Source organism: Propithecus coquereli, unplaced genomic scaffold, assembly GCF_000956105.1.
Source record: "Propithecus coquereli isolate 6110/MARCELLA unplaced genomic scaffold, Pcoq_1.0 Scaffold444, whole genome shotgun sequence".
Classification (NCBI taxonomy): domain Eukaryota; kingdom Metazoa; phylum Chordata; class Mammalia; order Primates; family Indriidae; genus Propithecus; species Propithecus coquereli.
This window is the reverse complement of record NW_012150219.1, coordinates 330780-355580: the sequence shown is the minus strand read 5'-3', so window position 1 is coordinate 355580 and position 24801 is coordinate 330780. Positions and strand designations below refer to the sequence as shown.

At 55.4% G+C, this 24801-nt stretch overlaps 1 protein-coding gene across 1 annotated transcript in view; it reads left to right on the top strand.

The window, feature by feature from the left end:
* PREX1 (phosphatidylinositol-3,4,5-trisphosphate-dependent Rac exchange factor 1) overlaps window positions 1-24801 on the top strand; it is a 175117-nt gene that overhangs the window by 115105 nt on the left and 35211 nt on the right. Inside the window, exons 7-14 of the mRNA XM_012654692.1 lie at window positions 747-865; window positions 2103-2252; window positions 4332-4479; window positions 11312-11412; window positions 12829-12932; window positions 13121-13170; window positions 15344-15419; window positions 23094-23166. Of these exons, the coding sequence (XP_012510146.1) occupies window positions 747-865; window positions 2103-2252; window positions 4332-4479; window positions 11312-11412; window positions 12829-12932; window positions 13121-13170; window positions 15344-15419; window positions 23094-23166 (821 nt within the window). The remainder of the gene's footprint in view (window positions 1-746; window positions 866-2102; window positions 2253-4331; window positions 4480-11311; window positions 11413-12828; window positions 12933-13120; window positions 13171-15343; window positions 15420-23093; window positions 23167-24801) is intronic.

The window sequence follows — 24801 nt, the reverse complement described above, 5'->3', positions numbered from 1 at the left end:
AAATAGGGCTCTTGTTTTTTATGTTAACTTTTGCCCCAAACCTTTACCTCCTTGGGTCTTCCTCATTTCCAGTAAATGGTACTAAAATCTGTATTAGTCAAGGTGCTGTAGAGAAATAGACCCAGTAAGGATATGTGTGTATGTGTGTATGTATACACATGCATGTATGTATACACACACACACACACACACACACACACACACACACACACACATATGAAAAGAGACATTATAAGGAATCAGCTCATGATTTTGGAGGCCTACAAGTCCCACGATCTGCAGTCGGCAGGCTGGGGACCCAGGAGAGCCGGTGGTGTAGCTTCATTCATAAGATGGACAGGCTCAGGATACAGGAAGAGTCGATATTGCAGCTTGAGTCTGGAGAAAAAACGTACCAGGAGCCAAAGCCGTATCGTAGTTGTTCTGCGCCATCCTCATCCGCTACCCTCTCCATCAGCAAGGCCTTCTTTGTTCTGTCATCAAGCTTTGTCCAGAACCTCAGTGCAATTCCAATAAAAATTCCAGGAGGCAGTTGTTTGTGTGTGCATGTATGTGTGTGTGTAAATGATCAGCTGATTGCATGGACATGCAGAAGCAGAAAGGGCCAAGACAACTGTGAAGAAAGTTAGAGCTGGAGAACCTCCGTCCCGGGCGCCCCTCCGTGCTCGCTCCCCTTTGCGCTGTTGAAAACATTTGCGTCTGGGGAGGTGAAGTGCAGGGGACGCTGACTTCTCACTGTCTTTCAGGGTCACTGGGAGCAAGAAGTCCACCAAGAGGACCAAATCCATCAATGGCTCCCTCTATATCTTCCGGGGTCGGATCAACACCGAGGTCATGGAGGTGGAGAACGTGGAAGATGGGACAGGTAGGCCCGACCCCTAGCCCTGCCTGCTGCCTGCACGCGCTCTGTTTGATTTCAATATATTTTTCTCTTATGGAGAAATGTAACCTACCTACAGAAAAGTGCCTAGAACACAGATACGTGAAGTGAACCCCTGGGTAGTCAGCACTCAAGAAATGAAACACTGCCCCTCAAATCCTTCCCTTTCATGATGCCTTCTTCATCCCCCAGAAGTAACCACTCTGAATTTTGTGATGATCATTTTCTTGCTTTTTAAAAGTATTTTTTTTTACCTTTGAAGTATATATTACCAAATAATTAAAATGTCTCTGTTTTTGAACCTTATATAAATGGCTGTATGACTATATATGTATATAAATATGGTTACATACAATTTTGTATGTATGTTTAAATGGTCGTGAAATACGGTCCACATTCTTTCACATCTTGATTCTTTCCCCCAGCACTGTGTTGGTGCATTCCACCCGTGTTGCTGCACATAGCTCTTTACCGTTTGTTGGTTTCCATTGCTGTGGAGTATTCCATTGCATGAATATTCCTCAGTTTACCCATTCTGTGGATGGTGGACATCTGGGTCGTTTCCACCGCCCGTGGTCATGGGCAGCGCTGCCGCGAGCAGTCTTGTGTGCATCTCTGAGTGCACGTGCGTGAGCTGCTCTAGGGCAGCAGGGGTTCTTACTTGGTTTTGAGCCACAGACCCCTTTGGCAGCCTCATGAACCCTGTGGGCCCCTCCTCAGATTCGGGGTACAGCCGGCTTCCACCTCCCTAGACAGTGCCAACCTGTTTTCCAAGAGCTTTGCCAGCTCCCATCCCAGCCAGCAGCGGGCTGGGGCCACACTCGCCTTGGGTTGTCAGGCTGGTGCTAGGGTGTTCAGTAACCCCACGCCCGAGTGAGATGGGGAGAAGGCTGGCAAGTGTTCCCGGGCTCCGGGCAGGTGTCCCCTTAGGAGTCACTCCCGTATTTGTGCCAGACATGAGGTCTTGAAGCCCCCCGTCCCTGAGGGCTTGGCAGGGGGCTTTGTTTGCAGAAGGTCTTCCTTGTCCACTGGACAGTGGCCACGAGGGGGAGTGAGTCCTGCAAGGGTTGAGAGTCCAACTCCTAAATCCTGACCCCGGTGATGACCGGAGTGGTCCTGGAGGTCACGGGCTGGCCTGTGACCTCGCTCACCAGCGCGTGGTGGGGAGCGGTGAGGGTTTTGCAGCTGAGCCTGTGCTGCCCCTTCGCCTCTGCCCCGCCAGCGGATTACCACAGCAATGGCTACACCGTCACCAACGGCTGGAAGATCCACAACACGGCCAAGAACAAGTGGTTCGTCTGCATGGCCAAGACGGCGGAGGAGAAGCAGAAGTGGCTAGACGCCATCATCCGCGAGCGGGAGCAGCGCGAGAGTGAGTGGCGGCTTTGGCGGCTTTCCCGGGGTGCCTGGGCTGTGCATGGGTTCTGCACAGGGGGCACGTGCCTAGGGAAGGGGATGGGGCCCCTTCCAGAAGTGTCAGAACTGCAAGAGCAGGTCTTTGAAGAGGCACGAAGCACCGAGACTGTTCTAACTTGGTGGTATCTCAGAGGTCACCCACTAGACAGACAGTGAAGCTGAGGCCTGATAGAAGGGACTTGCCAAGGGTGACAAGTCTTCACCCTTGAGGACTGGAACCCAAGATGCTCCTGTCCCCCACATAGCCCCCTGCCCTCTGCCTGAGGCTTTCTTTGGTTGACAGTCACTGGATCTGAGTCTGGAAGGAGGGTCCTTGGGGGCTGCCCAGTGACCTTGGTCAGGAGTCCTTCTGGGCACAGGTGCCCCCGAGGCAGTTCCCACGAGACCGCACAGGAGCTGGGTGTGGTAGGTGGGTGGGCTGGGGGCGGGGACTGATGGGAACAAGGAGGCCTTGGAGTGTTTGGAGGCCTCAGTGATCTCATCTGATAAATGGGGATCAAAGTTCCTGCAGCAGAGCGTTGTAATGCTGCTAAACGGGGCCTCGGGTTTGACCATATTTGGAAATTTGATGCATGACCCTAAAATCCCTCCTCACGTCCCAGTTCTACAGGGGAGGAAACTGGGCCTCGTTTCTCCCCAGTGTCTATCCTGCCTACTTGAAGTCGCCGCTGGGATGTGTCACAGACACCTCACACTGCCGTGTCAGAGCTCTCGATTTCCACCCTGTTGTCTGCCCTGACTTTGTGTGTCAGTAAACGGCTCCTCCCTTTTCCCGGGAGGTCAGAGTCAGACCCCCGGTGTCATTCCTGCCCCCCTAGCCCCGCTCCCCAGGTCGATTCTGCCTTTCGAGTATGAGCCGGGTCTGCCGCTTCTCTCCTCCCCCCGCCCTGCCCAAGTGCACGGCGCCGTCATCTCTCAAAGGCCCAGCGTGCCTAGATCCGTCGGTCATTTTGCTAGAGAGGCCAGACACCTGGATTTTCTAGGTGATGTTTCCTGATGTTCAGTGTTGCGTCGGCGTTTACTGAAATGCCGTTAGGCCAAATAAACTCCTGAACTGGGTCGTGGCTCTGAAACTGATCAGGGCTGGGCGTGTGGTCAGAACTGGGGCAGGGTCAGGGCGTGGCCCGGCCTGGGTGGGGCTGATCGGTACTTTTGTGGTCAGAATGGAGGGCTGTGGTCTACCTGGGCGCATGGGATCATGGGTAGAGGGTGGCCTGAGTGGGTCTTGGTGTTAAAATTGGGTGTTGTCCAAATCCTGACCTCAGAGCTGGGCTCACAGGGGTGGTGCGTGCTATGGTCAAGAGCACAGGTATGGAACCAGACTCCCTGGGACTAAATCCTGCTTCCACCATTCCTAGTTAGGCAACCTTGGACAGAGGACCTAACTTCTCTGGGCCTCAGTTTCTTTATCTGTGAAATGGGGATAATCATAGTACCTCATTATTACAGATTTTTTTGTCAGGAGTGCTTGGCATATAGTAGGTGCTATAAAAGCATTTGCTGTTATTATCTGTCTTTGCTGTTGTCAGGATTGGATAAGAATCCAAGTAGAAAAACGTGGGTAGATGTTAGGGTCAGGGTCCTATGTATATTGTCTGGAGGAACAACCAGACTTGTATCGCTGGGCTGGAACGAAGACCCCAAGAGGCTTTCTGATGACCCCTGAATTTGCAAACCCACCCTCGGGTTCAGGAGGCAGCACAGGAAGGTGATTAAGAACGTAGCTCTGGAGCTTGACTCCTGGGTTGAAGGTACGACCCTTTGTTACTCCAGGACTTAACCTCTCTGGGCCTGAACTTTCCCATCTGTAAAATGGTTGCTTTGAGAAGTCAATGGCAAGTGCCTAGAGCAGTGACCGACAGTCATTTAGTGCTCTCTAGCTGTCTGCTGGTGTGGCCGTGGTGGAGGGCAGGGGGCAGGTGGAGGGCAGGGGGCAGGTGGAGGGCAGGGGGCAGGTGGAGGGCCAGTGGTAGGCCTGCCCCTTGTGTCCCCCTGGGCCTTCTGCTCTCCCCAGTTGTGACTGTGCCCCGCGCAGGCCTGAAGCTGGGCATGGAGCGCGACGCCTACGTCATGATTGCGGAGAAGGGGGAGAAGCTCTACCACATGATGATGAACAAGAAGGTGAACCTGATCAAGGACCGCCGGAGAAAGCTGAGCACCGTCCCCAAGTGCTTCCTCGGCAAGTGAGTGGCCCCACCCTGGCCTCCCTGGGTCCCTGGGCTGTCGGCTGGAGGTGGGGCAGACTGCCCACCTCCACCCACGCAGGGCTACAAAAGGACCCGAATCCTTGTGGAACAGCCCTCAGGGGTCAAGAAGGCCAGTGGGGTCCCCAGATCAGGTCCTCCACCCCACTGCCAAGCATAAGTTTTACACTGTGACCTGGTACACACATCTGGGTAATATGTGGTTGAAGCCAAGATTTCACAAAACTTACTGTGCTTGATACCATCTGAAAATATCTGTTTCTATTTTATTCTGTTGTTTCTGTTCTGTTCTATTCTATTTGCTTCTTCATTCATTTAAAAAGAATGCTGGCAAGACCCGTGGCATTGGTTTCACACTCATTAGCATGAATGGGTTGCCCACCGTGGTTTGAAAAACGCTGCTGCAGCACTTGAGAAAAGAGAAGCCACTGCAGACATGTCAAGCAGAGAGGTATCTAACACAAGGAATTGGTCACAAAGGTGCTGGAAGGGCTGGAAGAGCAGAGGCAGAGCCTCTTTGCTCAGGCTGCTGTAATACAGACTGGGAGGCTTAAACAACAGAAATTTGCCTTGTGGCTGGAAGTCCGGGATCAGGAGGCTGAAGTCCGAGATCAAGGTGTTGGCCGGGTGGCACCTGGTGCGGCCTCTCTTCCTGAGTTACACGTGAGGGGCAGGGGAGGCTCTCGGAAGCTTTTCAGCCTCTGCTTTCTCGGTTTAGGGGAAACAGAGACCCCGTTTTATAAGCCAGGATCGAAGGGGTCAGAAGACATGGCGACCGTCTTAAACTCGGGCTCCACACCTGTGGGAGGGGCTGGGGAATGGGAGGCAGAAGAAATCCATAGAATGGCCAAGCCGTTTTGAGGCCCCACTGTGTGCCAGACACCCTGGGGAGGAAGAAGCCCAGGGGCTCCCGACCTCGCGAAGGCCGTGGTGCAGCTGGCAGAGAAGCGTGCCTGCCAGGCAGGGATTTTATTTAGAATTGATTGATTATACCCCACCCCCTTCCCAAAGGCTTTTGCAGAGACCTCTGGTGGACGCTGCTGTATTGTCACGGTGCTAGGGACCGGGGGGACGTTGCTTGCGCTGGGCTCCACCTAGGACAGTCACAGTGGAGATGGGAGACGCGCTGTGTTCTGGATGGTTTTGCAGGGGCAGCAGCGTGTGCTGATGGGCTGGGGAGTGAAGGGAGTTAAGGACCGAGCCTCTGGAAGGCCCGACTTGCTACTTTGAGAAGAGGAGGAAGGTGGCAGGAGGAGGTCTCAGGAGCGCCACTGCGGACGGGTCACATTCGAGACTACTGAACACCCAAGTGGAGATGCTGGCTTGTTGGTTGGATATAAAGTCTTGACTTGGGGAGACCAGTCTGGATTGGGGACCTAAGTGTGGGAAATGGCCTTGGGATGGTCTTCAAAGCCACGAGACTGAATGAAGGAGAGGAAGAGGCAGGCCTGGGCCCTGGGCCAAACGATGACGTTGAAGGAGGAAGAGCCAGAGAGGCGGGGGGCATTGGGGTCAGGGCAGGGAAGGGGCAGAGGGTGGGGAGCAGGTCCCCGGGAGAGGGGCAGGGGCCTAGTTTTGGACGCGTCCAGGTTGAAATGCTGTGGGACATTCGGTGTCCGGTGTTGACATTGGGCAGCCGCTGGAGACCGAGTGTGGAGCCGGGGGAGATCCGACGGTCGCGGCCTGAGGCTCGTGGTTGAGAGGCAGCAGGGGGAGGTCTCAGGGGCGGGGGTACCTTGGACTCAGGCATCCTGTTGCCCTCAAGGGTCAGGAACTCCAGTTCCGAGCTCCCTGAGAGGGTCTGTGGAGAAGAGAGTTTGGGCCCTGGGAGTCCTGCGGGCTGGGGGTGGCCTGGCTGGTCTCCGCCAGCTAATCCCTAATCCCAGGCAGAGAGGAGGCTTTCCTCTCAGGAGGGGCAGCTTCCGGGCCGCCTGGGGTTGGAGAACCTTCTGCCTCCTGCCAAGCGGCCTCTTCCAGCAGGATGGGATAACCTGCCTGTGATTAGAGCTTCAGAGTTTTCTGCCTCCTCAGGAAGGATTAGGGGAGATTCTTTCACTGCCTGTTGACACAGGGCCAGGATCGCAGCTCGTCTTATAACCGCAGGTCCGTAGGGCCCAGACTTCCTGCAGGAGGCTGTTCTAGTAAGACTCTTCTCCCTGCACGGCTTTGCTTGCACCCAGCCTGGGCTGGCGATCCTCCCTCCCCGCCAGGCCAGAGACCGAGCCTTCTCCAAGATGTGACGCTGGTCCTTGGGCGGAAGGACATGTTTTTCAAACCCCTCACTCCACATGCTGGGGTCTGGCCACGTCTCCCAGTCCTCACACGACACTGTGAGGCAGGTTCCCGCCATTGTCCGCATTGTAAGGGGAAGGACACTAAACCCTAGAGAGGGCAAAGGTCCCAAAGCCACAGTGGGGGTCTGGGGTTTGAACTTGGGCCTGGGCGACTCCAGACCTGTGCTCTGTCCCCCGTGCTCTGCTGCATTTAGTCATTCTTATCTCTGTGAAGCACATTTCATTTGTCCTTGGCAGTTACTTTCTGCACATCTGTCTCTGCTACTGGATGGGGAACTCTGAATACAAAAGATGTCTGATTTATCTTTATAACCTTCAAGGTTGGGCTTTGGGTCAGAATTGGGCTAAAGCCTTGGTTCTTTCTAGCTGTGTGACTTTAGGCAAGTTTCTTAACCTCTCTGAGCCTCAGTAAATGATCAATTAAAGAGAGATAATAAAACATACCTGGTAGGATTGTTGGAGGATACAGTGAGATGACGCATGTGACGTGCTCAGTGCTGGCAAGAGTGATGGGAATGCGTGTGGGGCCATGGTGATGTTTCGTGTAGAAATACAGGTTAAGGAGGGGCCTGTTTCTGCCCTACTCAGAAAAAACTAATAGATGCCACATTAGAAAAAACATGGAATAAAATTTGTGTATTATTTTGGAGAATAGCATGGGAGGAACGTGGCATCCTCAGATTAGTTGAGGAGACAAATTCATTCATTCATTCATTCATTCACTCACTCTGTTCACTGAGTCCCTGCTATGTGCCAGCAGGGAATAGGACAGACAAAATCCCTGCCCTCCTCACAGTAGAAAAGTAGACAAATATAAATAAAGAAGGGAATTTCAGCAAGTTGTTGAATGCTACAAGGAAATAAGTAGGGTGATGTCAGGAGGAGAGGAAATGGGGGGCTGGTTCATCCAGTGTGGGCAGGGAGGGCCTCTTAGGGGAGGTGACATTTTAACCAAGAGCTGAATGACAAGCAAGAGACAGCCATGAGGGATGTGGAACAGCATTCCTGGCTGAGGGAGCAGCAGGTGCAAGAGCTCTGAGGCTGGAATGAGCTGTTAGTAATGGAGCAGCAGCTAGGAGGCCCTTGCGGCTGGAGGCGGTGAGTGGCCGGAGAGTGGGGGACGAGGCTGCAGGAGTCAGCAGGGGCCACGTCAGGCAGGGCCTCGGTAAGGGGAACAGATTTTGTTCTAGGTGCCCTGGGAAGCCACTGGAAGAGTCTCAGTAGGGGAGTGAGGTGAGTATGAAACTTATCATACAGGCCCAGAATGAGGGCACCGTTGGGGCTGTCAGAGCTCAGGGGACCAGGGGTGACAAGGTCTGGCAGGGGCAGTCAGAGGAAGCTTCCTGGGAGGAGAAGGCCTTTGGTTTCACCCTGGACGGATTAGACGTCATTCAGCTACTGGTTCTGCCAGGCGAAAACTCCGAGGTGGAGGAAGCTCTGCTGTCAGGGCCACCTGTGTGCACAGGTGCAGGGTATCAGCGTGCACAGATGATCAGTAATGATCCGTCAAACATGGCCATCTTCAGGAAGCATCTTCGGGCAGTGGAATTCCAGGGATGGATAGCAAACCCTCAGTCCCTGCCCTCTCCCCCCACGGCCCACCGAGGGTCAGGCAGGGAAAGGGGAGTCTCGTGCTGGGTGGTGGGTGGTGGGTGGTACGTGGGGCCTTGGCTCGGGCGCTTTCTTAGCGAGACAGTAAAGGCATAGCTGTGTGTTTCCTGTGTCTAGCCTCGGCCTTGACACGTGGTGGGCTACGTCAGCGTTTACTGGGGGAGTGATGCCAGGGGCCAGGGCGGAAGGAGGGATGAAGGCTGACAGGTGCTGACTCTCAGGTCGTCCCCATCCCTGAATCTCAAACTCCCCATCGAGCGGGGTGTCCTCACGCCGTGTCTTCATCTCCCCTCACGCTGTTCTGAGTCTTTGGAAGCCTGGACCTTGCTGTGCTTTGCACTCAGCCCCCCTGTCCCCTGGCAGAGCCTGGTGTCCCAGGCTCACTTCTCACCCAGGGCCGTTGTGTGTGCCGGCCCTGCCGCCTGGCGCGCTCTCCCCTGCACCCCAGAGGTGGCAGACGGCGCCCCGCGGACCCAAGGCAGTTCGCAGGCGTGTTTTCCTTGGCCCACATGGTGTTTTCAGAAAATGTTGGATTAGATATCAACATTTAACAATTGGGAGGTTTCACAGGAAGTGCCGGATTTCCGCCTTCTCTTGAAAAGTTGTTAGATGCTATAGTCTTCCCATGTGGCCACGGTCCGCTCCACTGAGGAGCGGCTGCCGCCTTCAGATGCAGCAGGCGCTGGCTGTTTGGCACAGTCTCTGCCTGGTCTGTTTCGCCTATTTACGACAGTCTGAGGTCCCTGCCTTAGATATGAATTTTGCTGGGTTTTGCATACTGGATCCCAGCTTAAGATTTCACATGATTAAAAGTTTACCTGCTAAATCCAGAAGGCCCCTGAGTGAACCACTTGCCATATGGACTCTTTTGAGGCCCAGAGAGGGACAGTGACTTGCCCAAGTTTGCCCAGCAAGCTGTGAACCCTCCTTGATCCCCAAGGAGGTAGCAGGACCCAGACTGGGCAGAAACACGGGTCAGAGTGGCTGTCCTCTTCTATTCCCCTAGCTGTCGTGGGATATTTCCTGTCCCCTCACCCTGGCCACAGGGTTGCTGGTCAGTGCCAGGCCGCCCCCATTTGGACAGCTGGTGGGCCACCGGACGCTGGGACTCCAGCTTCCGCAAGTGGGCACGCACACATCTGCTCACCTCCTTTAGCTGCTGGCAACTTCCTCCCTGTCCCTGAGTTTTGGGACTTTGAGAATGGAACTGGGGGTGGATAGGATCCAGAACAATCTCTTCCCCACCTGGGGATCCCATTCCACAAAACAGATCCATTTCTTCTCTGCCCGCCTGTGCCTCCAGCTGGGGCTTTGTGAATGCCTCCGCGTACACGCTACCTACATGCGAGGCAGGTCTCCGCTCAGCTAGCACTGGGAAGCTAAAAATAGCTCTGCCCCCTCTGGCCCCGTAATGGGAGGTGGGACAGCTGGTTTCGATAAGCAGGGGAGCGCGTGCTCTGGCCAGCTGCCACCTGCCTCCCTTGCACACACATCGCCTCGGCGGAAACTGCCCCGTTCCGGGCTTTCCCCTCTCCTCTGGCTCGAGTGGGTTGAGCTCTTTGCTGAGCCCGAGGAGCACCCCCAAGTTCCAGGACCGGGGGGCCTGGCTGAGCCTCTGTGCCCCGGACAGTCACGTTGGAGTCGGAAAAGCTGCCTGTCATCCTCTGGCTTGTGAGCACTTCTGGCTTCCTGAGACCTTCCTGCAGAGCCCAGAACGTTCCTTCTTGTTTAATGGTTCATTCCTTCCTTTGTTCAATGAATGAGTACTGAGCCCGCTGTGCATTAGGCCTGCCTCTAGGTGTTGGGACAGTGAGTGGACGAGACAAAACCCCCGCTTGCATGGGGAGGACATTCTGATTGGGCAGGTTAGCTGATAAACACATAAATCAATCTGTAAACAAGATTACTTCAGACAGTGACAAGTGCAGAAGAGGAAGTAAAACAGATGTGATGGATTGTGTCTGGGTAGGGGACTATTTTTGGTGAGGTAGTCAGGGAAGGCTTCTCTGAGGAGGTGACATTTGCACTGAGACCTGAAGGATGAAAAGGAACAGTCACACAGAGTCGAGGAAGGGTGTTTCCAGGCAGAGGGAACAGCAAGTGCAAAGGCCCTGAGGCAGGCAGGAGTCTGGCGTTGTTCACGAAGGGAAAGGTGGTGAGTATGGCTAAGGCGTAAGCAAGAGGAGTAGGGCTGAGATGAGCAGGGCTGGGGGCGGAGCAGATAGGGCCTTGTTTGTTGACATGTGGGCAGAGTTTGGATTTTTTTGTTGTTGTTGAGTAATGGGGAAACCTTTGGGAGGCTTTCCTGTCATTTCTCCCTGCTTGCTGCTTCATTCCTTTCCTGCGTCTGTCCACCCCACCCCATTTACCCCCATCCGTCTGTTCATTCTTCTGTTCACTGACCATCCACCTCCATCATCTTCCCTTCTGCCCATTTATCTCCCTATCAAGTCATCCGTCTGTCCGTTCGTTAAGTCACCCATTCACCTGCCTGTACCTCTGTTCATTCATTCAGCTGTCATCCATCAACTGTCCATCCACCTGCCCATCCCTGCATTCACCCTTCTGTCCACCCACTCACTCATCTACCCACCCATCTACCCACCTACCCACCTACCCATCTCACCCATCCCTTCATCCATCCACTCACCCATCCACCTCTCCACCCATCCATCCATCTATCCAGTGAGCCTGAGGCAGGCCGGAGCTCTGGTCGCACCCACCTCTCTGCCACTGGTAACTAGGAAAGCATGAGGCCTCAGTGCCAGCCTAAGGGCTGTGGGGTCCTAGGCTTTGCTTCCCTGTGGGAAGCTCTTGCTGTGTTTCCTGGGGTGGGTAGCTTAGTGCTGTCCCTGTGGTCCCAGGATTGGGGAAGTCCTCTCAGTGGCATCTTATGTTCCTGGCAGTGAGTTCGTTGCTTGGCTCCTGGAAATTGGCGAAATCAGCAAGATGGAAGAAGGAGTCAACTTGGGCCAAGCCCTGCTGGAGAATGGCATTATCCACCATGGTGAGTGGGGGCTGGGCCCAGCCGGGCCAAGGGGCAGGGTCGGGCCAGACCCCAGCAGTGCCGTGCTTCCGCTAACCCAGAGGCTGTTCTGTGCTTCTGTGTGGCTGCCTCATTCCCTGGGCACAGCGTGGGCCACAGAAACATGGTTGCTCTCATCAAATTGCTTCCAGGTCTGCAAAACCCGGCGTTCACCTGGGGCACCAGTAAAGGAGGGGCACCTCAGATAGTGGAGGGTAGGGGAGTAGAATTTTCTATCTGTCCCTTCACAAAAGAGTAAGAAACCTTTGTTTAAGTTTTAACCACCATGTGGCAGGCACCGTTCACACGGCAGTGAGCGGGAGAGGTGAACATAGCCTGTCCTCGTGGAGCTGACCTTGTAGTCGGAAGGGGAAGATAATAAACAAGATAGTAAAACACGTATGTGTAGGTGGCGATTGGTCTGGGGAGGGAGGGAAGGGGGATGAGTGTGGGTGGCGAGGTTCCGTCTTGAGCAGGGGAGTCGGGGAAGGCCTCACTGAGAAGGTGAATTGGGCCCAGGACCTGAGCAGCGAGGGAAGGAGCCAGCTGGGCTCCGTGTTTCCAGCAGAGGGAACAGCCAGTGCCGAGTCCCCAGGCAGGAGTCTAAGCGGTTTGTTCAGGGAACAGCAAGAGCAGGCAGGGGAGTGTTAGGAGATGGGGCAGAGGGCCTGGGGCTGACGGGGAGAGCGGAGGGGCTGGGGTCTGGGACTCTGGGGGGGATCGTAGGGTCTGTGGCTTTCACTCTGAGTGAGGTGGCTGCGCTGCTGAGGAGGCTCCTCTGCGTGGAGGAAAGACCTGCTCAGCCTCATACTTTAACCCTCTGGCCTCTCGCGGAGGGTGGCCTGTTAGGACCGAGGGTGGCAGCAGGGAGCCCAGCGATGGAATCGTCCAGGCGGGGGCCGCAGGAGGTTCTGGCCAGGGTGGGAGTGTAGGAGGCAGATGACTGATACTTTGAAGGTCAGGCCTTACAGGCTTTGCTCATGCATCCGAAGCATCAAGGACGACTTCAAGGCCGTTGTCCAGGGATGGTTCCATAAATCTCAGCTGTGGTCTCATAGCCCAGCATGCTGGGCCCCCACACGTCCACTGGGGATCTAGGTCTCAGGACATGCTGAGCCAGAAGGGTCCCAGTGCAGGCTGGCCCAGGTGCATTCTGGGCCCCTTCCCCTGCGGATGTCCTCCACGCTGCGCGTCTCAGCAGGGCCCTACACGCAGCAGGAGAGTCCTCGTGTGCAAAGTAGGGAGGTTAGAGCACCCACCTCACTGGGGCGTGGGGAGGGGTCAGTGCGATCACGCCGGACCGGAGCCCGGCCCAGCGAAGGGTGACGTGGGAGCATGGTTGGCAGGGGCCGAGGGGCTGTGCCCAGCCTCATGGCGCCCCCCGCCCTGTCCCCCCAGTTTCTGACAAGCACCAGTTCAAGAATGAGCAGGTGATGTATCGCTTCCGCTACGACGACGGCACCTTCAAGGCGCGGAGTGAGCTGGAGGATATCATGTCCAAGGTAGGGACCCCCACCCGGGCCCCCATGAGGTCACCTTGTGAAGTCACCCCAGAGCAGGCCTGTGCCCCAGCGGCCTGTTCTCTTCCTCCCCTGCCTCCCCCTTCACCCTGCGCTCTCCCAGCAGCCTGGATTTGGAGGCTTCTGAAGGATGTGGCCTGATCCCAGAATCCCCCCTTTTTTTCTTCCAGGGTGTGAGGCTTTACTGCCGTCTTCACAGCCTCTACACCCCCGTGATCAAGTAAGTTACTCTTTCCAAGCTCAGCTTCTCCTCTGCCTCTTTTCAGCTGTGTGGCCTGGGGCCGACAACTTAACCTCTCTGAGCCCCAGTTTCCTTGTCCATCAGATGGGGCTGGGAGTCACCTTCCCTGTAGGTCTGTCGTTAGGATCATGTGAGTGGGTTTGTGGGAAGCGCTGCAGTGTGGTGGTGAAGGGTGTTGGTTCTGGAGCCAGACGGGCTGAGCTTTAATCTGCTAGAGACCAGCTGTGGGGCCCTGGGCAGAGCTACTGAACCTCCCTGTCTCAGCTCTTTCCTCTGCGGACTGGGGACAATAATAGGAGCCACCTCAGGGCCTTTGCACTTGCTGTTCCCTCTGCTTGGGATGCTCTAGCCGTCCATATCTCCACGTCTGCCCCTCACTTCCTTCAGGTGTCTCCATATCAGTGGCGTCTTCCCTGACCACCTTTATAGAGTAGCGTCACCCTGTACTCTCTGTCCTTCTTTCCTTCCTTCGTGTTGGTTTTCTTCTTAAAACCGCTCACTACTCGTCATCTTATATACTCTTTTACCTGTGTACTTTCTCCCCCGCTGAGCCGTAAACTCACGGGGGGCGAGGGAAGTCTTCACTGCCATGTCCCCAGCACCCTGGGCAGCACTGCGGTCGCGCCACCCAGCAGGACTTTCCACGCTGATAGAAATGCTCCGTGGCTGTGTTGTCCGATACGGCAGCCACTGGTCGCGTGCAGCTTTTAAACATTTGACACTGAGGAATGTGATTTTTAATTTGATTTCATATTAATTGATTGAAATTTAAATTAAAACGACCATACATTGGAGAGCACGGGCCTAGGGCAAAGTATCACTCGGTACGCGATTGTTGAGTGAATGTCGAAAGGTTGTTTCCCTGTTTTGCTTCCGTTTCTGCGTCTGTGAGATGGGCAGAAGAACAGCTCGTGCCTCGTGGGTTGCCGTGAGGATTATTACGTCTACAGAGGCGCTTTGCAGAGGCGCTTTGCGCGGCTCCTGGCACCATAAATGCCATGAATTTAAATTACCATGAAACTTAAAGTTGTGGATAAAGGGATGGAGAGGGTGACCTGTTCTTGTCCCAGCTGCAGATTCCTCTGTGCCCACCGCCCTGCTGTCCTGATAGCTTTTATCACCTCTCAGAGGAGCGGAGGTGAGGGAGGGAAGGTCAGGCCCTGGGAACCACTTTCATCTCCAGACCCGCCTCCCTCCTTGGTTCCTCTGTTGCTGCCCTCCTGCCACCGCCGGGAGGCAGGCGGGGGCTCCCCTCAGCCTGGGAGGAGGGGGCGGCAGGGCATGCAGCCTGCTGGACCCCCCCAGTTCCTAAAGCCTGAGAAAAACTCCCCAGCTAGACTTTCTTTATCAGCCTTGACACAGGCTGGCCGCCGCATAAGCTCGTTTGTGTCGACTTCAAAGGCTGAGAAACTGTTGCAGTTTCGCTGTGAGGTCAGTGATCGTACCGAGGCTTGGCAGAAGTGTAGGTGCCGTACCAGGGCAGAGTGCCTGCCTCGGGCAAGAACCGTGGACCTCACAGGGCTCCCTGCTCGGTCCCAGGAGCCCACACCAGCCCCACGAAGAGGGCTTTCCACGTCCGTATAGTTTGTCCCCTTTAAACACGAGTGTCAACAACCAAAGAGCTAAAGCAAAGGACACAACTGAGAGTTTTCCCCGCTGCTCTGTTAGAGTAAACCAGGGTCCCTCAGTCTCGGCACAAGTGACGTTTTGGCCAGGATAAGTCTCTGTCGGGGGGCTGTCCTGGGCTTGGAGGATGTTCAGCATCCCTGCCCTCTGCCCACTAGATGCCATTAGCACCCCCGACCCTGGCCCCCCGGGTCATGACAGCCAGAAATGTCTCCAGACATAGCGGAGTGTTCCTTGGAGGCCAGAACCGCCCCAGCGGAGATCCCTTGGTTAGAGAGAGAGTTTGCAATGTCCCAGAGCGTCTCCTCCTGTCGCCTACTCTTTAGTGGATGGAGGTCTGGGGTAGAGCGGCCCGGCCCTCGGTGGGGTTGCAAGTTCAGTGCGGAGTGTGGGCTGAGACTCCACCCCTGCCCGGTGCCTGGGTAGCTGGGGACTCCCTGACTCCTGGGCACGTCCAGCAGGGTGGCGAGGGCTGCTCCCGCCACCCTCCTCCCCGCCACCCACCTGCGCTTGCCTTTCTCCGCAGAGACCGCGATTACCACCTGAAGACCTACAAGTCGGTGCTGCCCGGGAGCAAGCTGGTGGACTGGCTGCTGGCCCAGGTGAGACTCGCTGGGAGGTGTGTGACCAGCATCTCGCTTTGTCCTTGGATGTGGGGCTTTTCATTTAAAAAAAAATTGTATTATTATTTTTAATTGTGGCAAAATATGCATAACATAAAAACCATCTTGACTATTTTTAAGTGGACAGTTCAGTGACATTTAAATATATTCATAATATTATACAACCGTCACCACCATCTGGCCAAAGACCTCTTTTAATTTTCCTAAACTGAAACTCTGTCCCCATTAGACAAGTCCCCATTCCCTCCCCAGCCCTGGCAGCCGCCCTTCTACTTTCTGTTCGTATGAACTTGACTGATCCAGGTACCTCCTGTAAGTGGAATCACCGTGTTTGTCCTCTGTGACTGGTTTATTTCACTTAGCTTAGTAACATCCTCAAGGGTCATCTGTGTTGTAGCCTGTGTCAGAATTTCCTTCCTTTTTAAGGTTGAATGATAGTGCATTGTTTGCATCTTAGTACCTTTGTGCTGATATAACCAAAAATACCTGAGCTGGGTAATCTGTAAACGGAAATTTATTTCTCACGGTTCTGGAGGCTGGGAGTCCAAGATCAGGGTGCCGGCAGGTTCGGTGTCTGGTGAGGGCCTGGTCTCTGTTTCTGAGATGGCACCTTGTTGCCCCGTCCTCTGCAGGGGAGGAATGCCACGTCCTGTGGTAGCCCATTTATAAGGGTGCCTAATGCTGCACCCTAACAACTCAATCACCCCCTGAAGGCTGTACGTCTAAATATTGTGGCAATGGGACCAAGTTTCATCATGAATTTTGGAGGGGCCAAAAACATTCAAACCATAGCAGTGTGTGTAAACTGCACTTTGTTTATCCGTCCGTCCATCCATCCATCCATCCATTCAGGGATACGTGGGTGACTTCAGTTTTAAAACTTGTGTGGTCCCAGGCAAACTGGGATGGGTTGGTCTCATCCCGGCACCAAACTGGAGCCTCTGTTTGGAGCTCGCCAAGTCATTCCTTTCAGAAAAGTTTCCAGTGGGTAGGAGCTGGCCAGAGGCTTGGAAAATCTGTGCATCAGTGTTGTTGCAACTTCCCAAAGGTGTTCGCTCCATCGGGTGCCACAGACACACCTGTCTGCCCGTCCCTTCTCCTTTATGGCTCCCGATCACAGGACATTTACTCTGGGCCAGACCCTGGCAGGCTTCGTGCATTGTCTGATTGAGTCCCCCAGCCCATTTACCCATGGGGGACCTGGGGCCCAGAGAGGCCGAGTGCCTAGTCCAAGGGCGCACAGCCTTGCAGTGGCAAAGCTGAGGCTTGGACAAGCCTGTCCGACCCACTTGTATTTTGGTTCTGTGTATGTTTCAGGGAGCTCACAGGAATGTCCATTCGTGGTCTGTAAAAGGAACAGGAGACACCCGTGAAATCACAATGGCTAACTGTTTAATTAAACATCTACAGAGCGCAGCTTTATGTCAGCCCGTTAATTGTTAAATTTAGCGTTCATAAAAACTTCATTTCATTTGAAAGCAGTTTGCTGGCTGGATTCAGGGAGGTCATGTAAAGTGCTCAGAGCGGTGCCTGGCACGGAGGAACGCTCAGTAACTGCAGCTGTTATTATTATTATTGTTCCTCGTCTCCTTCACAGAGGAATCGGGGGCTCGGAATTACCTGCAGTGCAGAAGACTGAAGAAATTGTGGAGGGATTTGGGGGCACAGGGAACAGTAAGACCAAGAAACAAGTGGGGGTGGCAGTCTGTGCAGTCCCGCCTTCCCGATGTGCTGGAACAGGCTATGGGCACCACAGGGGTGTTTGTTTAGCGGTTTAGGTGCTTCGGTCAGGGCCCAGGCAAGCCAGGGTCCCAGGGCCCTCCGAGACAGCCACTTCTCACCATCGTGGACTTCCCTGTGGCCTCATGTTTCCCGCTGAGCTGCTTTGGTGCGCGGGGCTGCTTGTTGGTTTCAAAGCGTAGTTGGACATGGCTCCTGGGTGGACCCCGGGCGTGAGCTGGGGGTGGGCGGGTCACAGACAGGGCAGGAAGGGGCTTGGAAGTGTTTGGAGCTGGAGTGGATGGGACACACTGCTGTGGGAATGGGCTGGGAATCGAGAATGGGTCCTGGGATCCAGGGCGATGGGCAGATGGAAGTGCCCTTGTCGGAGCTGGGAGGACGGACGAGGGTGCGCAGGGAGGACGGACGCAGGTGTGCAGGGAGGACGGACGCGGGTGCGCAGGGAGGACGGACGCGGGTGTGCAGGGAGGACGCGGCCTTCTTTCTGGGCACGGGGGGTGCCACTGGGCTTCCCAGCGGGTGGGCGGGGGCGAGGGCAGGCTTCACACACCTGGACCTCAGGTGGCTGTCCGCTGCGGGTGGTCTGTTCCTTGTCAGCTTTTGGGTGGTATTTGAAACGAGGGGTAAGAAGAGATTGTAGGGAAATTAGACAAGAGGGCGCATTAGCTCATTCTTCTTTTTTAAAAAACTATTTTTTATGCACCTACTAGGTACCAGGCACTGTTTTAGGTTCTAGGGACAATGAAGGAAATAAGACAGAAGTTCCTGTTGCCGCAGGTCCTAAATTCTGGGGAGGGATAGGAGAGACACGTGATGAATAAGAAAAATAAGTAAAATGTATAACGTGTCCGCCGGTTCTAGGTGCCAGCGAGGTGGAGGGGACAGCGTGTGGGAGCAGGAGGGGATTGTGTTGAACACAGAGGTGGGGGTGGTCGGGGAGGCCGCGCTGAGCAGGGGTAGTGGGGCAGAGAGCTGAGGGAGGCAGGAGCGAGCCCGGGGGGCGTCTGGGGAGCAGCGCAGAGGCCCTGAGGTGGAGGCTGCTGCGTTGGGGATGCAGAGAGGGGGCCTGTGGCTGGGGAGGCCGTGGGAAGGCAGTGACGGGGAAGCCACGTGCACCGATGACGCAGGCCTCTGAGCACAGGGGCGATGGGCTCAGACAGGCCCCCTCTGGCTGGGCGTGAGGACGGGCTGCAGGGACGAGGCTGGCAGCAGGGAGGAGCCAGCATCAGAATTCCAGGCAGGGGAGGGTGGTGGCTGAGAGCAGGGTGGTGGGGACGGCGGGAGAAGTGGTCAGATTCTGGATGTTTTGAAGGTGGACCTGGCAGGGGTGCCAGCGATGGATGGGCTGTGGGACGTGAGGGACACAGAGGACCTGAGATGACGCCAAAGCCTTTGGCTCGAGCTGCGGTTTACTGAGCCGGGAGGCTGTGGAAGTGGCAGGTTCGGGGAGGCCAGGCCTCCATGGAGCACTCCAGCGGTCAGGGGCTGGGGAAGGAGGAACCAGCGAAGGCCATTGCTGGCGATAGTTTCTCTTTGGTGGTTGGTGTTGGGCACGGCGGCGGCCCTCTCGTGGCCAGTCTTGTCAGGGAAGCCGTGGTGCTGGCCACAGGCTCCCCAGGAATAGCTTGAGTCATTGTCACTTGGTCCCGAGGACTCCCCAACCCCCAGCCAGCATCTTGCTGCAAGTGGAGGCAGCAGAAGGATGTGGAGCAAAGGTAGCAGCTGGCCACATGTGTCCGTCCACTCCAGCGGCCTTTCCGTGGCTTGGCCTGGTGTGAGGACACGGGGTCGCTAATTGGAGCTGGTGCGGGAGGGTGGCTTCCCTGAGATTGCTGGAGAGGCAGCTGGCGTTCGACTCCGGGTCGGGGAAGGGGGCGGAGGGTGAGCGTGCCTGTGTGGGTCTCTCCATGGGGAGAGGTCGGTGGCAAGGATGTGACCTTGAAGACTGGTTACAGCAAGTCGTGATTTCAAGAGTCATCCCCACCTTGTACCTTAGCAGGAAAGTGAGAAAAACACATAATGTTTATAGTTTAGGAGGTTTTTTTTTTTGGGGTGGAGGGACACATCTTCATTTCTAACTTCTACGTCATTCTACCTCTTTAAAATGTTGATTGAATACCTGCTAGATCAGTTAGACATGCTTTTGGCTGTGCGTAATAGGAAACCTGACTTATGCAGTAAAGACTTTTTTCCCTCACACAATTAAATGCCTGAAGTTTGTGGTCCTAGAGGTCAACAACGCTGTCTGCATGAGGCGTCTTCTACCTTTGTTTTCTGCTATCCTAGTATTGTCTTACCAGTTGCCTCACAGTCACATAATGCCTGCCACAGCTCCAGGCATCACATCTGTGCAGAACTAGGGCCAAAGGCAGGCAGCAGAGACAGTTGGAGAGCACTTTTCATTCTGGTATTTGGGAAGGAAATGTCCCTCAGTCTGCCCTGCACACCCCCAAGGGTCTCATGACCAGATGGGTCCCACATATGCCCTCAAACCAGTCCCTTGGGAAGAGAACAGGGGTTGCTAAGAGTGGTGTGGAATTCCTTGGGATTCATTCCTTGTGTCTTGGGAGGGGCTCTCTAGTTGCTACTCAGATGAATCAGGGTTCTTTTAACCCTGAGGATAAGGCAGGCATTAGGCCTTAGGTAGACAGTTTATGTTCTGTTTTGGCTCTGATCTCCTTGGTGCGTTATCTCGTTCAATCCTCAGAACAACCTGAGGAAAGTACAGTTATTCTCCTCACTTTACTGCTGGGGAAACTGAGGCTCAGGTTATGTGACTTGCCTCGGGGCACACGGACATCGGGATGCTCACTCTGAGATACTCTGTGCGTGGGGAGGGGTTGTCCTGCCTGACAGTCAGTAACGATGCTCCTAATGGTAGCTGATAGCGTGGAATCTGAGCAGGGAGCACCGCTCGGGTGGCAGAGGCCGTGCAGAGCCCCGGGCACATCTGAGACAGAAATGAAAATGCAGATGAGGAAGTAAAGCTCAGAGGGGTTAAGGGATTGCCCAAGGTCAAGGACAGAGCAGGCTTTGAACCTGGGGACCCCAGCTGCTCTCGGTGGTTGTGGGGTCTTTGCTGCGTGGGCTCCAGGGTGCCCCAGGGTGCGGCTGTCAGATGTCGGGCAGGGGTCAGTGGCTGGGGCGAGAGAGGGCGGAGGACAGGCCAGGGAGCCAGGTGCGGGAGGGCACAGAGCTGCGGACTGCTGTGCCAGCTCTGCAGAACCGTGTCCAGGAGTCTGCCACGCTGACTCCGCGTGCAGGCAGATGGCACAGCGAGGGCAGCAGGGCTCTCAGCACGGGTGTGGGGGTCAGGGTGGGGGAGGCAGAGAGCCTGCTGGCAGCCTGAGGTACCAGAGAAAGAAACAAAGGATGAATAGGAACAGGAACCTTGGCTGCAAGCCTGGGTAGCTAACTGCTCCTCTGAGCCTCAGTTTCCCTGTCTGCACCTTCCTCCAGGTGGGAGAAAATGCCACTTTCGGGGACTGCTGGAGGCAGGTGGGTGGGGCTTCCTCTTCAGGTGGTGCATCCAGGCCCTTCCTGTTTCACTGTGGGCCTGAGAACACGCTGCGGGTCTAACTTTAGGAGCCTCTGGGATGGTCACCCCTGGGCCTTTTGGGGAGAATGGGGAGATGGGGCTGTGAGCGCCTCAGAGAGCCAGGTGGGCTCCAGATGCCCGCCCGGGCCTCCCAGGCGGTGGAGCTGGGCCTGCCCACCACCCGGCCGCTGTCTGTCCCCTGCTGGCCCCTCGCAGCTGGGAGGCGGCTGCTCCGGATGTGGCCTCTCATAGCCGCCTGCGCTGGCAGGGCTCCGAGCACGCTGGCCCTCCAGCCACTGGCTTGGGGTCCGGAGGGAGGAATTTGTCTTTTTCGAGTCAGTCCAGGGCAGGCAATGTGGTGACATACCAAGTTCAGAGGCTGTCCCCAGGCCCTCTCCCAGGGCTGAGTCCTGCAGCCTCTGAATAGCACTCGTGTCTCCTCTGGCTGGAAAACATCAGCTGCTGCAGAGGGGACAGGCAGGGCCTCGCAGAATCTCTCACTCTGGGAGTCAGTGAGAGGAGATCGTGCCCCGTGACGGTCCCAGTGGAGCTGAGGCTCACTGACCTCAGCGCAAGCTCCTGCGTGACCTGGCCCCTGCTGACGACTCTTTTATTTAAACAACAAATGTTAATACTTACTGAGCACTGGCTCCAGGCCAGGCCCTGTTCCCGGCACTTAGGATTGAGCAGGGACGTAGCAGCATGAACTCCTGGCCACAGACCCGACCCACCCGTCCTCCCCTGCCAGCCATGCCACGTTTCCTCCTGCGCTCCGGGCTTCTTCCCACCTCCTGACCTTTGCTTCTGCTTTCCTGACCTCCTTCCCACCTCCTGCCGTTCCCTCTGCTTGACACCCTGCTCCTACGTGCATACGTGCAACTTGCACACGTGGCCTGGATGAGTTGAGGTTATTTGGGTTGCAAGCAACAGAAACAGACTGGCTAATCTGAGGGGGACAAAAAAGAAGACAACTCGTTGGAAAAAGATGGGGTGCTCCCAGATCTGGGGAGACCCAGGAGGCAGGCTTAAGAAAGAACTGGCACCAGGAAGCTCCAAGCAGCAGGCGCTGAGGGATACCGCCTTCAGGACACTGCTGTTGGCTGTTGGGTAGAACCAGTACGAACTGTTCCCTGTCCTTGGGTTCCTCCACTCCGGTGTCGTGTTCCTGGGGCAGGGAGCATCCGTTGGCTTAGCAGGGATCATGTGTCCTCAGGCTGTCCAGGAGGGTGGCAAACTTTGATGGACAGCCTCACCAAGATGACATTCCACCTGGGAGAGTTGGCCTCAAGGTGGAACCAGCAGATGCCCAGGGCACAGGCCACGCCCGTTCATTCTTCAGGTTTGGGGTTGGATGTCACTGTCTCAGGGAAGCCCTGAGATGAGCCAGATCCGTTGGTTCAGATTGTAATGTTTTCAGTTGCAAAGGTAAAAAAGCCACCTAAACAGTGGCTTTAACAGATGACACCTGCCAAGAAATGTGGAACTAGGTGGTTCCAGGGCTGGTTTATGGACTCAGTAGTGTCAGCAAGGACCCGAGAACCTTCCATCCTTCACTCTGCCGTCCCTAGCGTCTCGGTGTGTCTGCCATCTCGATCACAGGGTGGCCATGACTCTATCCCAGGTAGGGAGGGGCGGTGCTGCTTTTCCCGTTTATCAGGGAGCAAGGTGGTTTGCAGAAGCCACCGATAGGCTTCCCCAGCTGTCTCACTGGCTAGAGCTTGGTCAGTTAGCAATGGAACTTTCTTTCTAGTATCAGAGACACAACTACAGAGGCTGAAACAAATCAGGGCTTACGCTCTGTTGTGTGAGAGGAGCCCAGAGGTTGGAGGTCCAGAGCTGCCAGGCCAGTCTCATCCTAGCTTTGGGGACCACGCTGTGTCTTTCTGCCCTGCCTGCCTTAGCATGTGTCCAACCGTGAGGTCACCTTGTGGTCTAGGCTGATTTCGGGAGTTGCAGCCGTCACATCTTTGTTCCAGGCAGAAGGAAGAGAAAGAAAAGGAGGTTCTGCCAGATCATCCTACCTCTGATTTCTGCTGGTATCTCTTTGGTCACCTCTAGCTGCAAGGGAGGCTGGAGATGGGTGTAGGTTCCGCTACTAGGGAGGGACTGGGAAAGGGTTCTTTCTAGGCAACCAGCATTGCCACTTAAAATCTCATTTTTCCTTTGTAGCGTTGATCACAAGTACAATAAAATCATCTTTTTTGGCGTTTATTAGTAATTGTCACAAACATGTGTTTGGGATACTGCGGTAACACAAAAGATCCCAGCCCTCGTGGAGCCTACATTTTCGGGGGCTTTGTAGGCTTTTCACCCGCCGTGCTCAGCCTCTCGGATACTGGCCTGCCTAACGCCCTCCCCTTCTTGTTCCCTTCCAGGGAGACTGCCAGACGCGGGAGGAGGCCGTGGCGCTTGGCGTGGGCCTGTGCAACAATGGCTTCATGCACCACGGTAATCCGCCCCTCGCCCTCAGCCCGGCCTCCGGGGCCTCGCTCCCTGGGCTCTGTGTGCAGGCACAGAAGGACTGGTGGTTTACAAAGTGGGGACGGGGGACCGAAGCCAGGCCTGTGGCTCTGTAGACCCTGGGGGGTCGGGGTGGCTCACGAATCCCACCTCTTTCCCCTCCCGGCTCTGTACCGATGGAGACGCCGCTTCAGGTGTCCAGCGGGGACCACAATGGCCAGAAAAGCTTGACTGGAAAAACACGGCCCCGATTTGAAGTCCGATCCGTGGGCTTCCTGTGCCCTTCTTCCTGCATTGGAGGTGGCCTCCCAGGGTGGGCTGCGAGGCTGCAGGGTGCCGGCCTGGCCTGAGGGCTCCCGGGAGGAGAGATGGGTCCTGTGGGAACAGCGGACGGGTGGGCCGTGGGGTGAGAGGCAGGAAGCCCTTCCTGGGACGTTCGTGCCTCTTTTCCCAGCCTCACCCCTCAGATAAGTTGCTCCTCTTCCCACAGGGAGAGAGGCAGGTGTGAGGGGTGGAGAGGGGGACAGTCCTGAGATGTTCCTGAGGCGGGAAGCTGGGGAGGAGGAGGAGAAAATGGTTCCACTGACAGCAGTTTAAATTAAAACAGAAGCTAATGCTCTGTGTGCCTGGTCTCTTTCTAAGCACTTCCCGTGTACTTATTAGCTCAAGCCTTACAGCAGTCCTTTGATGTTAGTATTAATGTCATCCCCGTTTTATAAATGAGGGAACATAAGCGCAGATAGGAAACTTACTCGAGGTGACATGGCAGGTAGGATTAGAACCCAGGCAGCCTGGAGTCAGGATTAGAACCCAGGCAGTCTGGCTTCACAGGCCATGCACTCAACTGCTGTGCCCTGTGGCCTCTCCCTTTGCTGGCCTTGGGGGAGCCCTGAGTCTCCTATCCTTTAAGTGGAAGAGGCAAAGGTTTAACAAACCCTGCCGTCCAGGCACAGTGGCTCACACCTGTAGTCCCAGCACTTTGGGAGGCTGAGGTGGGAGGATCCCTTGAGCCCAGGAGTTCGAGACCAGCCTGAACAACATAGTGAGACCCGTCTCTACATAAAAAAAAGAAAATTTAAAAATTAGCTGGGTGCGGTGGTGCGCACCCATAGTCCCAGCTACTTGGGAGGCTGAGGCAGGAGGATCCCTTGATCCCAGGGGTTCAGGGTTCGTAGTGAGCTGTGATCACACCACTGCACTCCAGCCTGAACAACACAGCAAGCCCCTCTCCCTACAAAAATCAAACAAAGAAAAACACTTTTATCTCTGCCAAGAAGCCTTTTTCTTGCTTCTAGAACATTCCTCAGGGCTTTTGCACTTGCAGTCTTTCTTGCCTGGGGTGCTCCCCTGCCTCACCCCTGCATGTGATTCAGGGATTCAGCTCAGTCGACACCTCACTGGTGAGCCCCTCCCCACCCCCCGCAGCTAACATAGCCCCTCCCTCTCGTCACTGTCCCTCACTCTGGTCCACTTCTCTCTCTCTTTTTTCTTTTTTTTTTTGAGACAGAGTCTCACTGTGTTGCCCAAGCTAGAGTGCCGTGGGGTCATCCTCGCTCACAGCAACCTCAAACTCCTGGGCTCAAGCGATCCTCCTGCCTCAGCCTCCCGAGTAGCTGGGACTAC